General features: G+C 39.3%; 1 protein-coding gene across 1 annotated transcript in view; it reads left to right on the plus strand.

The window, feature by feature from the left end:
- The first annotated feature begins 353 nt into the window (after window positions 1–353).
- LOC101518722 (histone-arginine methyltransferase CARM1-like) overlaps window positions 354–13,979 on the plus strand; it is a 108,841-nt gene continuing 95,215 nt past the window's right edge. Inside the window, exons 1-2 of the mRNA XM_058657307.1 lie at window positions 354–420; window positions 3,758–3,883. Of these exons, the coding sequence (XP_058513290.1) occupies window positions 354–420; window positions 3,758–3,883 (193 nt within the window). The remainder of the gene's footprint in view (window positions 421–3,757; window positions 3,884–13,979) is intronic.

The raw sequence follows: 13,979 nt of genomic DNA on the forward strand, positions 1-13,979 counted from the left end.
CAAGTGACCACAACGGCCGGTGCTGTGCCTATCCGAAGCCAGGAGCCAAGAACTTCCTCTGGGTCTCCCACGCGGGTGCAGCATCCCAAGGCTTTGGGCCGTCCTCGACTGTTTTCCCAGGCCACAAGTAGGGAGCTGGATGGGAAATGGAACTGCCGGGATTAGAACCAGTACCCATATAGGATCATGGCGTATTCAAGGTGAGGACTTCAGCTGCTAGGCTATGGCACCGGGCACAGAAATAAAACTTTTGAGAAAATCTCCAGATGTATCTAGAGGGAGCCACAGATGACATTTTAGTGACTATCTTCAACAGGTCTCCTTGAAGTACAGCACATTAAGTTGATCCAAGGATGCCGTACACGCTGTCTGAATGCGGAGCTATCGTGTTATATGTAACGAATCAGTCCAGTGATGTGTGTTCGTGGAGCCTTTGTTTTTTTTCTAACACAAACATCCTTGAATATTCATGTGTTCACCCACCTGGGCATGGACATCACTACAAGCGGAGTATCTTGTAAATGTGTATGTCTTGACCATTTTGATCTACGTGGATAAATACATTCTAGAACTGAAGCCGTTTGTGGTTGCGACAATGACAATTCACTGTCTTTTCATATTCCACCCCCCCCCGTTGGATTTTGTCAATTTTTATTTTACAAATGCTGATGAGTGACAACAAGTTAAAGCTTGTTGTAACACATGGATTTCTTGGATTATTCCTGAGAGCGGTTGCTTTTCACTTTCTGTTTTTTGTTTTTGTTTTTGCTATGAGCTTTTTCTGGTTGCCAGCCACATATTCAATACACTTCATGTTTCAGGAGGGAGATGCTTGGTTTTTCTTTCCCCTTAGTGCGAACTGCTTATTTGTTTGTTAAATATTTTTATGTATTCTAAAGATAAGTCTCTCACTTGTCATGGCTTTTCAATTTCAAGTCTTTATGATCATTTTTGCACAATAAATATGAAAACTGAGTGTTTACCAAAATTTCAGATTCTTGTAATGTTTCAACGAGCATCCTTTCCTAAAGAAATTGAACACCAAAGTCTTAGATGATCCAGCAGTCACTTGAGTATATGCCCCATAGAAACAACAGGTGTTAGTCACAATGTCCAACATACGGAGACAGTGCAGATGTTTGTCCACAGCCGAGGAGAGAAAATCATGAAATTATGAGATGTCTACCTACACATAGACTCATAGTGCAGAAAGCTAGTTAGCAGGTATGTGGAGGAGGGAAAAATGAGGACAGATCAGTGAAAATGTACAACGATACCATTCTTTTGGATGCATTTGTTGGGGTCACAAGTATAGCATGAGGGCTAATTATGTGTTAACCGACTACATGTCAGTTATTCCGAAACACCGTGTTTAGAGCTGACATCTGGAGTAGTGATGAAGACGTTACTTGGGAAGCCCCCATGCCACGCTTGAGCGTTTGACTCCTGACCGCTGTCTTGGTGTGGTCCAGCCGTGGCTGCCCTGATCCCTGTCTCGGTGTGGTCCAGCCGTGGCTGTCCTGATCCTGTCTCGGTGTGGTCCAGCCGTGGCTGTCCTGATCCCTGTCTCGGTGTGGTCCAGCCGTGGCTGTCCTGATCCCTGTCTCGGTGTGGTCCAGCCGTGGCTGCCCTGATCCCTGTCTCGGTGTGGTCCAGCCGTGGCTGTTGCTGGCATTTGAGGAGTGGCAATGCATGGAAGATTTCTACTTCTACCCTTCCCTCTTTTACTGTCTTTCTGCCATTCGAGTAAACATAAATATTTTTTAAATCACATTGTGTAGTTGAATATATATAAACATATGTATTTCTTTATAAATATTGGAAAGAAGAGAAGTTGAACCTCTCCACTCACATTTGAAGAAAGAATAGTGAAAATGTGGCAAAAAGGGCATATATTTTGGGTAGGCATTTTGCAATATATGAAAATAAATTAGGGTATAGAGTTGCTATTCTTTTAATTTAGAAAATATCAAAGAAGACCCTCTGTTTAGGGAAAAGGGTATCAGATTCCTTTTCCTGCATTGTTAATTTGTTTTTCTGATTTTTATTAATACGAAGAGATTTTATGCATTCTATAGTTACGGTACCAAGAAAATATTCTCTCCTACTCTCCCACCAATATTTTGAATAGAGGCAAATTAAACCTGTAAACAGAGTTGGTTAAAATTGTGTTTGTATAAATGCTGTTGAAAGGAGGGAGGAATCAGATGGGTTTTGAGAATTTTGGGGGTTCCATTCAATCAATACATATTCTTTTTTGTTGTTGTTGTTGACCCAAATATTCATTAGGTATCAGATACCGTACTAAGTTTTGATTCAGAGAATTAAAAACAAAACAAAACACAATCGATCTTGAAGCTGTCCTGCTGGCCTAGAGCTGGTGGCCTGCAGCAATCGTGCGTAATCCACTGTGGAATTTGCAACCCTCCTTCATTCTTGCTTCTATCTTTTCCTACTTCTAATCTACAAGAGGAGTGGTTGATACATGCTGAACATTTCAACGTTTCAAAAAGTTTGATTTCAAGAGGGCGTATTCCAAAGAAGCTCCTGATTCTTCTTACATGGTTAAGACTTTGAGTTTCTTGCTGGACTTGCAGTACTGGACCATAATCATGTTCAATGCCAGGGAAGTATTTCCAAAGATGTGCATTTTGTTGAACCAGCCAAGACATTCTGTGGGGGAAAAAAAAGCACTTCCAAAGCCTTCCAGCAGGAGGCACTCATTCCTTTGAAATAATGGATGAAATTGTTTTTAAATATTGGATCCTCTTACTTCTATGTTTGTGTATGTGTGTCTGCTTTAAATAATGTGTGTATATGATAACCTATGCTTGTGTGCTACAGGACAGAATGCTACACGCAATTGTGTATTTAATGCCATTTGATTTGAATTTGTGTAGGAGAATGGAAGGCATTGTATATAGGAACAAAGATCGACTTAAAAATAAGAAAAAATTTTCCATGTGTCGACAGTGTTTTAGAAATTATTTTACTGTTATTCAGCCTTTACTGGAAACAATATATTGCTTTCACTTGATAAAGGCTTCTTGTGACAGTCATTGAATTTCATCTTTAAGAATGAAATACAAACTCCAAGTTTCTTGTCCTTGTCAAGTTTCTTGTCCACTGCACTAAAGTTCTCTCATTAGTAAAAGGCTGATTGAAAAGGAAAATGAATGAGATCTTTCCTAGCGACTTGTTCAACACACTCACCTTACTTAGGACATTGTGGTTGAAAGAACAGACTTGGGTCAAATCCCTGGGCTTGGATTCTAGTCCCGCTATGTGTCTGCTGTGGTTATTTTGTGCTAAATTCCTTCTTGCAGTCTATACCCAGGAACATTAGGCAGTGATGCCTACAGAGGTGTGGTATGCTATCAAGGACACAGAGTATTCAAGAACAATCCAGAGAAACCTTACCTGGGCCCTCCTAGAATTGCTTCAAGATATAAAAATACTAGCACATGCACTGTAAGAGTTGTGGGTAATGAGACCTAGGAGGACAAAGAGACATTAAAAGATGGTAGGAGTCAGTGTTGACCGCTGGGTTCATCCACATATACAGAGCTGGGATTGGGTCATGGCTAGGTTCAGCTCTCTTGTCTGTGCATCCTTGCAGTCACATGGGAGGAAGCAGTATTACAAGGAGGGAATGGGTTTTGAGAAGATGAGAGCAATGTGGCAGAGACATGGGTAAACATTTTCCCTTTGCACAAGATGGACTTGCCTAATCCCATTTTTCCTTTCTGCTTTGTAGTGGACAGCGTCTGCATCTTCAAATGCTTCCTCAATAAGACTACGGAATGCTGCCGTGTGGGTCGGGAGTCCTTTCTGATCACTCTGGGATCCAGCACTGCTTTGCTAAAGTTTGTGTCTCAAGCTGGTGAGTTGGGCTCCTGTTGTGATGCCCCCATCTTTCAGACAAATGTATCCCCTCCCCACCCCCGATAGGTTGGTTTGCAGATTTTGCTCACCGCCTGGCTTCTGGAAGCCTGTTTCCTTGTTGTGGGTTGTCGATGTGGATGAGATAGTTTGTACCTGCTGTTGACTTGTTATCACGTGACACCAAGGGAACAGTCTTCTGCAGCTTTTGATCCTTAGCCCTGCTTTAGTTCCTGCTTTATCCAAAGCTGAGAGAGACATGCCACCAAGCGCGGCCCACCTCTTATCCCTTTTGCTGATTCTCCTAAAAGCTGAGGTTGATGATGGAAATGTGATTCCTTTTCAGTGAATTCAGAATGGTTTCATTCGTTTTGCCTTGCATCCGTTTGTTTAGCGTTTTTAGACTCTGGACAACAAAAGACAAGCAACTGAGAAGTAAAATAACATACAACTGAAGTATTTTAAGCAGATACAAAGTGACCCACTGGGAAATTTCCAGCCTAATGAAAAAATAAGACTCAACAAAGCCTCACATCTGCCTTACATCTACCTGAGATAATTGGTTGTCATTCCTTTAATTTAGATATAGGCTGTTCCACTTCACTGATGTTGTAAATCCACATATAGGTAGAGTACTGGTAATGATACAGATTCTCCCATGGTTAGCCAAAAGGCACACAGCTTTTTTTAACTATTACCTACCTGGGATAAGGAAGTTAAGGTAGCTGATCTTAAACTGAATATGGAGTAAGTAAGAATGCATCAATTCATCTGTTGACCCATCAGTCTATCTTTTTTCTGTCTATTACTTGATGGACATTGAGGTTCTTTCAAGCTTTTGGCAAGTATGAATGAAGACTCCAGTAAACATTTGCATACAAAACTTTTGTGAGTATGTATTTCTTTTCTTTTGAGTCAATACATCAGAGTAAGATGTTTAGGTTGTAAACTAGTTGTATCATTTTATACTCCCACCAATGACAATTTTCGTTGCTCCACAGCCTTTGCCAATATTCAATCTTTCAGATTGAATATATTTATCCTGTTGTAAGTTTTTTGTTCTCACTTTAATAATTGATTTGAAAAACATTTTTTCTTTATGGTGCATGTATTTGGCACAGTGAGAAATACTGGTCTATAGTTCTTTTTCTGTTCTCTTTCTGGCTTTGGTGATATTGGCTTCAGAGAAAGTTTGGAAGGATTGCCTCCCTTTGTATTGTTTGGAATAGCTTCTGGAGGATGGGGGTAAGTTCTTCCTGAAACATTTGGTAGAATTTTGAAGTGAAGACATCTGGTCTAGGGTTTGTCTTTGTTGGGAGGGATTTAATTACTGATTCAATCTCAGTCCTTGTTATAGGTCTATTTAGATTAATTGTCTCATGATTCAATTTTGGTAGATTGTAAATGTCCAGAAATGTATCTGTTTCTTCTAGGTCATCTGATTTGTTGGCATATAGTTGCTTGTAATAGTTCCTGATTATTCTATGTATGTTAGAGGTGTCTGTTATTGTATTTCCTTTTGTATCTTCTCCCTCCTTTTTTGAATAGTTGGGCTAGTGGGAAATGTTAATTTTCTCAAAAAAAAAAAAAAAACCACACAGCTCATTGATTCATTGATCTTATGCATTCTTCTTTTAGTCTCTATTTGGTTTATCTCCTCCCTTCTTTTGATTATTTTTTTCCTGCTAATCATGGGATTGCTTTGTTTTTTCTAACTCCTTCAGACATATGGTTAGCTCATTTACTTAGTGCTTTTCCAATCTCTTGACATAAGTATAGATTGAAATGAACTTTCCTCTTAACACTGCCTTGATTATGTCCCATAAGTTTGATATGTTGTGTTGATGCCTTCATTCATTTCCAGCATTTTTTTAATTTCCTCTTTGATTGCTTTTATAACCCATTGTTTGGCAGCATATTGTTCAGTTTCCAAGTATTCACATACCTTCTGTGGTATTTTGACTTATTGGTCTCCCATTTCACTGTGTGATGGGAAAAAGTGTATTTCTGTAGGATGAAATGTCTGATAGATACCAATTAAAGTCCATTTAATCTAGTGTCTGGGTGAGCTCTGTTGTTTCCTTGCGGAGTTTCTGTCTTGTTGATCTGTCCATTGAGGTTAATGGGTGATAAGGTCCTCCACTATCATTGTGTTGGAGTCTGTTTCTCCCTTTAAATTCATTAATGTTTCGTGCAGTTAGGTGCCCTTGCGCTTGATACATTGATTACGGCGATCTCTTCTTACTGAACGGGTCCTTGGATTGTGATGTGGTCTCCTCATTCATCTTTTTAATTGTTTCTCAAGTCAAAGTCCATCTTACCTGATATAACTCTGGCTACACCAGCCTGTTTTTGCTTCCCATTAGCCTGGAGTCTCCTTTTCCATTCTTTCAGTTTTCACTTATCTTTTTTTTTTTTGTGAGATGTGTCTTAACAGATAGATGGGTTTTGTGTTTTGATCCAGTCTGCTAATCTATGATGCTTGAATGTTAAGTTTAAGTCCTTTACACTCGGGGTTATATCTCTAGGTAGTGATTTCGTTCTTCCGTTTTAGCAATGCGTTGTTCTTTGCTTGATTTAGTCTTTATTTTATTGGGATGTTTTCCACATTTGCCTTTGGTTTTGGTAGGTGTTATTCCTTTTATCTGTCAATAGGACATCTTCAAGTATCATTTGTAGGGCAGGTTTGGAAAAAGGCAAATTCTTTTAACTTTTCTTTACTGTGGAAGAATTTCGTTTTATCTTCAAAGACAAAGGAAAGCTTTGCTGGGTATATTATTCTGGGCTGACAAGTTTTTGATTTTAGAATTTGGGGTATGTCACTCCATTCTCTTCTGACCTGTACAGGTTCCTCTGAGAGGTCAGCAGTGAGTCTGATTGGGGTTCCTCTATAAACTAATTTTTTTCATGTGTATATAAGTATCTTCCTTGTGTTCACGTGAAGATGGTGTGATTGTGGTATGTTGTGGCAAAGATCACTTTTGGTCAACTTTATGGGGGATTCTATGCCACTCCTGTGTTTTGTGTCCCAATTCCTTCTCCAAATTAGGGAAGTTCTCACTTACTGTTTCATTGGATTTATTTTCAAACCCAGCTTCTCGTTCTGTGCCTTTTGGAACTCCCATAACTCTTATATTCAGCTTTTAATAGTGTCCCTTAATTTTTGAATGATTTTCTTAGCTTGACTCAGTTCCTCTACCTTTTTGATTGTGTCCCTTTGTTGAAGGAAATGTCTTCGATTCTGAGATTCTTCTGCCTCACTCAATTATTGCAGCTCTCTACTGAATTTGTAGTTTGCTGCATTGTGTCCTTCGTTTCCAATATATCTACTCTGGATTCATTGTTGCTATTTCCTGTGTAACATTTTTAAAAATTTTTTGAACTTTTGTATATGCTTTTTCTTAAGCTTTGCAACAATTTAAAAAATTATTTATTCCCCTATTTCCTCAGTGTCTTCATCAGTTAACAGAGCTCTTGCTCGATAATGAATCTGTTGTACTTGTTGGCCATTCCAAATCATAATATCTGAAACCCCAGATGTTCCCCAAATCAGAAATGTTACTGTTATGTCACCATTCAGAATGTCTCAAGCCTCCATTTTGTAGGTTTAGGATTTGGGATTGAATATTTTCGAATTAGGGATGCTCACTCTATATAGGATATTTAATTCAAGAGTCAAATCAGACACAAACACGAATGTGAGTAAGCTTTGAGGGAAGATCAACATGGACTGGGCAATTTAGAATTTATTTTAGGAGAAAATACTGCTAGGAGTGCAGGGCAGTCCATGAAAAACTTTCTTCACATCTCAACTAAGACCGGAAGTCTTGGTGGGCTGTAACCTCTTGACCACATGTTAGAGAAGCAGATGGCACTTCGGTGATTCAAAAATGTTGTTGAATTGTAGAAAGATAGAGCTAAATCAAAATAAACCCCTGCTTCGCTGTCATCTTTTCATTTATGCTCAGACACCAGGCATGTATTAGACAGAAATAATTTAAATAGGCTTAAGGAGGAAATAAATCCAGGTGGCAATAAACTAGAAATAATTGAGAGATCATCTTAATGAATGCAGCACCCTTCTGTGAACAAGGTTAGATTCATCCCAGAAGCCAACATGGGCACGCCAGGGCTTGGGTGGTTTTCTCAGATGCTCTTTATGGAGAATGCCACTTGGTTCGTCCCAGGGAATAAGTACATGTGAACACCTTGGTGAGGAACTATGTTAACCGTCAAAGAAAACAAATTCATAAGCATTTTTAAAGATTCATTTATTTTTATTGGAAAGGCAGACATACAGAGAGGAGAGACAGAGAGGAAGATCATCCATCAGATGATTCACTCCCCAAGCGGCCGCAATGGCTGGAGCTGAGCCAATCCGAAGCCAGGAGCTAGGAGCTTCTTCCGGGTCTCCCACGCAGGTGCAGGGTCCCAAAGCTTTGGGCCATCCTTGACTGCTTTCCCAGGCTACAAGCAGGGAGCTGGATGGGAAGCAAGGCTGCCAGGATTAGAACCGGTGCCCATATGGGATATCAGCATGCAGGCCTAAGACCTTAACCACTATGCTATCGTGCCAGGCTCCAAATTGATACGCATTTTTAAGAGTACTGTCAAGAGTTTAGCTGCAATAATAAAACATCCATAAGGGGTCCCACTTGCACAACAGGCTCCCGCATGAGAGAGAAGACTGCTGATGGTTCACATCTGACATCTCATGGATCTGGTTGGATTACATTTGGACCAGTTTTAATAAAAATGAGAAACACCTATCTTTCCTAATGAAAATCAAAATGTGGCATATCTCAGGATGTGACTTAGAACGTCCCAAATGGCCCATTCCCAGGTGGCAGTGGGATCTTGATTGTCATTTGTCAGCCTGGTGTTGACAGGTGGCTGTCTACCTGTGTCACTGCCTATCAGCCACGGTTGCTGAATTTTCAAGAAGTGCTGTGCTTTCCCGGAGTACAAGGATATGAAGTTTGAAATGGGAGTCTCTTATGTTATATTTAGAAGCTACTGCTAGTATCTAAAACTCAGATAAAAAAAAAAAACCCAGCTTTTACTGGGGCAGTTGACCTAAATTATTGGGAAATGACCAAATATCCAAATATATCCATCCATGTGAAGATTATTTCTTCCCTTCCCCCGGCTTGAGAATTCTAACTCGGGAATTTCCAAGTCTTACTTGGTCTCCAGCTAAATTACCTCCTGTCAGCTCAAAGAATTCTGTGACAATATAAATGTAAAATAAGCTTTTTCGTTGCTTGTATTTGAGAAGCAGAGGTGATATGAAATAATACTGGATGTGGAACATTCAGAAATAGTCTTATTTAATGGTAGTGAGGGTTTAGCCTGGTGGTTAATACGTCAGTATCCCACATTGAAGTCCCCGAGTTGAATTCCTGGCTCTGGCTATTGACTGCAGTTGGCCCAAGCAGACCCTGGGAGGCAGCAGGGATAGATGTCATTAGGTTCCTGAGCCACACAGGAGAAACATGGGTTGTATTCTCAGCTCCTTGTTCTAGCTCTTGCCTCACATCAGCCTTTATGGCATTTGGCAAGTAACCGGTGGATACAAGTGCTTTCTCTAATAGGAAACAATCCTGAATTGATTGTAATATCAGTGAAGCTTGGCTGTGTGGAGTATGTTTTGGATACTGTGTAAGCTTTCACTTGCTGTTTGTCCATATGTTTATTCAGTCATTTCACAGATATAGGGGTTTTGAACAAATTTGTGGAAAATGTACATAATTTAAAAACAAAAACCATGCAGGATTTCGAAATTCTTGTACCCATAAAAAATGTATCTTTTCAATTTCCACCAACTTTTGGATGTATATAGGAGAGTAAGTGACATGCCACACAATCGGATGTTGAAGCTACAATGCTGAAGAAATAGAGGTCCTTTTAATTCTATGGGTAACATTTTAAGGGAGTGACCTAAACAATAAATAAATGCACATACAGTGAGTTGGATGGGTATAAGAAGCAGGGAGCAACTGAGAATGAAATTTGTTCTATTTTCACGCAACTGATGTGCTGGGCTGATTGTCGTTGCAAGGATGACACTGAGGTAGAAAACTGCAGAGACGAAAGGGAGCAGCCAGGTAGGTCTGAGCTTTGGGTGATCCATTCAAACAGGTGAACTGCACAGCTGCTGAAGGAGGGCATGTTTGAAAAGTGGCATACAGTTGCAAGGGATGAGTCCACAGTGCCAGAGAGATGGATGCCAGAGGAGGCCCTGGAAAGCTTGGTTACTGTGAACAGTAAGTCTTGGGAAGACTTATTGCAGGCCTGTATAATTTTCACAAACCTCTTAGAAGTTTGTACTTACACTGTTTTATTGTCATCCTCACAGCTAATTTGTGAGGTTGGCATTTTTTCTGCTGTTCCCAGTTCTTATCTTCTTTTTTTTTCACTACACAGTTCCATATACTCAGGGAATCTCCTATTCCCCTCCCCATTCTCTTCTTCCCCATTCCAAAAGGACAAACATCACATGTTGTCTTTGATATAGACCATTTTTAAAAAGTACACCACAGCTCAGAGATAATAAAGAAATTGCCCAGTGGATAAAATATTATAAGCTTGTCCCTTTCTGCAGCTGCTCAGCTGGGTTTTCTTCCTACACTCCAACAGGCTCTGGATTTTAAAGTGGCAAACTTGTCATTAATTGAGATGTTGTGAGAACTGGAAAGCCGACTTTTATCAAACACTAGTTGTAGACTGCATTTTTGAGGTTAGGAGTCACTGGAAGGTTTGGAAAAGTTTCGAACTAAGAGAACAGTTACATAAACAGACTTTCTGAATGCCCTTTTCACAGGCTGATTGATGGATAACATTTTGCTACATTTGATTTATTTCTCTTGCGTGTATGCAAATGTCTAAACACTACAATTATACTTTGGAACCATTCTACAGTGATGTGTAAGATCCTATCCTTGACTGCTTTGCGTTTCAGTATTAGCAAGCAATGAGAATATTCTCTTACATACTCACAGCAGGGTGATCACATTCACAAATCTAACTTCTCTAAAATGTTTATATTTGTAGAGTCCTTAGTCAGTTTCATAAAATCTCCCAATCGTGTGCTTGTAGCATGCTTTTTAAATTTCCTTTCTTCTGGATCAGGTATTGAATTGGATTGTCATACAGTTCTGCAAGTCTCCTTTAGTATGGAATAGTTTTTCAGTCTTTCTGTTCTATGACATTGAAGTAGTTGAAGAGGAAGCAGCCATTGCCCAGTTGGGTTTTTTCTCGTGAGAAGGTTTGAGTTGGGCTTCCACAGAAAACTAGCTGCTCTCGAGTCTTCATTGGTGTTCAACAGGAGGGAGCATTAACCTCCGTCCTCTCATTGCTCATGGAGTTAATTTTCATCACCAGCTTCAGCATTGTCTCCTGTATAAAGTTACTCCTTTTTCTTGAATGGAACTAACAATCTGCAGAAGCACTTTGCGATGATCGTGCAGACATTCTATTCATCAAACAGCCTCTCTAGTCTGAGTTTATCCCTTTATTATTCATTTCTCTGAAAAACAGTGGGTTTTGAGGGAAAATGTCAACGTTGTTTTGTTCAGCCTTGCTAAGTGACTCAATTCTTTCGAGATTTAGGATAGTTTCCTGCAATTTTCTACATAAATAGTTCTATCGTCTGAGGTCAGGTGCAGTTTTATTTCTTCCATTTCATCTGTGTATCTCTTCTCTCTTCCCCTCCTCTTCTGAGTTCCTGCTTTTCCCAACTTCTCCTCCTCCTCTGTCATTGGCTGTTCCAAATTTATTGAATTTTCACCTTGAATATACATTTTGAGATGCTTTCTGAATCTGAAGATAATTGTGCTTATGCAATTAATACGATGAGTTAAGCCGATTGTACTAAAGCAGTCTTGAGGAACGAGCATTTGGACTAGAAGTTAAGACTGCATTGGATGCTACATCCTGAGGCAGAGAAGTGGCATTGGAGTCCTGGTTCCTGTCTCGGCTCCAGCTTCCTGCTCATGTCCACATTGGGATAGGAGACGGGATGGCCACCCACATGGGGGTCTAGATCAAATTCTCTTTTCCTAGATTTCACATAGGCTAATGTCGGCATCTGGAGAGTGACCCAGTGGATTGGAACTTTGTTTTTCTCTGCCTGCCTTTTCCTATAAGCTTAATAAATACATAAGTAGGTAAATATATAAGTTCTAAAAACCAACGACTTGAATTTCTGAGCTTAGTTTTCTTGTCAGGAAGTCTAATTTAGACACAGATATCGCTAGATTAGATTGGCTAGGATCCTGTGTGTATCAGGTATTGCTGTGTAGCCTCACTATATTTGCATACTTTGGGTTTACTTATAACACTGGCCTTATACACTGAGTTGGGGCATGTCCCCTATTTTCTGCCTTTAGAAACTGTGTATGCAATTGATGTCATTTCCTCAATGTTTGCTAGACTTAAAGCCAAATGAAACATGAGTTTTTTAAATACCAAGTCAATTTTGTTCATCCAAATGGGCATATCTATTATGTCTACTGAATTTGAGAAAATGTTTGTTAATGTGCTTCCTAAGGAGTAGTCCGTTTTTCTAGCTTGTGAATTTAGTTGCTCTTGAGTTATTCACAGTAATCCATTTGATAGGTTCATTCTATCATGGTGTCGTTTATCTCATTGTGTATTAGTAATAGATCTTGTCTCTCTCCCCCATGGTTAGTCTAGCTAGAGGATGAACTATATTGCCCTTTTCAGTGAGATAGCTTTTGGATTGATTTACGTTTCTCTACATTATCTGTTTTCAAGTTTACTGATTCTCACTCCTAATTTGTTCTTTGCTTCCTTCTTATTATGTGTTTCTCTGATTCACCCTTTTCCTTCTAAATTTTTCAGGCAGGTGCTTAGATCATTAGTGTTAAGCCCTTCTGTTTTGCGAATACTCAGGTTAAATAGGTGTCTTTTTTTTTTTTTTATGTGCAGCTCTGCCAGCATCCTATAAATCTCAGTATTTTGTGGGCCTTTTTTGCCTTGTATTTCAGAATCCTTTTTAATTTTTATTTCTATTGGACTTAACAAGTCTTTCTAGACATTTCTTTGTTGTTCTGTGGATGATCTAGATGTCTATTTTCCAAGTATTTGGGGGTTTTCAGGTACCTTGCATCTGAAATTTGATTAATGTGACTGGTTTCACATTTATTGGAGTCTGCCTTATGGCTCAAATGTAGTCTATATTGGTGAACATTTCACGTATTGGCAGGGAGTTTTCTGTTTATTGGGTAGCTCTTGGCTGATCCTAAAGGATTCTTAGTTGAACTGTTCTATCAGCTATTGGGAAAAGAGATGGATATTCCTGTCTGTAACTGGATTTGTCTGTATTTCATACCCTCTTGCTGTATGGAAGCTGATATTGCTTTGGGTAAATGAGGGTTATATCTCAGATTGTGACTTTAAAAAAAAAAAGCAAGCAGTAGCATTCCCAATTTCTTTATTTTTTTTTATTGCTTTTTTTTCCCCCAGCATTCCCAATTTCAGGGAAATGTTTTCATTTCTCTTGTGGGGAAAACTCCTTCACCTAAGCTCAGCTGGAGCGGAGTCTCTCCACGCTTGCCTGCATCCCATGTTTATTATCATAACCATATTCTCTGTCCATATTTCCTGCTGAACATGTGTGCAATATATCTGCAGCCTATTGAAATATTTATGGGTGACATGGCATGATTTCTGGAATGTACTTTAAAATATCCAACTAAAGAGACAAAAGCTGCCTGGCGTTAGAGATTCATCGACTGACAAGAACCTAATATATTTTGAGTGAAATTCTTTGTATTTGTGCATATTTGAAGATTTTTATAATCGAAGCTTTCAAATCCTAATGTGAAAACCAGAAAATGCTATTTTGGAGTATTAGGAGCTACAAGGAAACTAACCTTATTTGTCTAAAAGTTGATTAATCAGCTGGCTCTGTAAGTAGCTACTAACAAACATTCAAGAATTCTAGAACTACTTTGAAAAGTCCTCTTACAGTTTGGGTAGCAATAGAAGGAAGATGGGTGTGGGGACATGGGTAGTAGAATGTGAAGATCTTTAGGGTTTCTAACACTTGACTAATGAGTTGGTAAAGTACA

Source organism: Ochotona princeps, chromosome 31 (genome assembly GCF_030435755.1).
Source record: "Ochotona princeps isolate mOchPri1 chromosome 31, mOchPri1.hap1, whole genome shotgun sequence".
In the NCBI taxonomy this organism is placed as follows: domain Eukaryota; kingdom Metazoa; phylum Chordata; class Mammalia; order Lagomorpha; family Ochotonidae; genus Ochotona; species Ochotona princeps.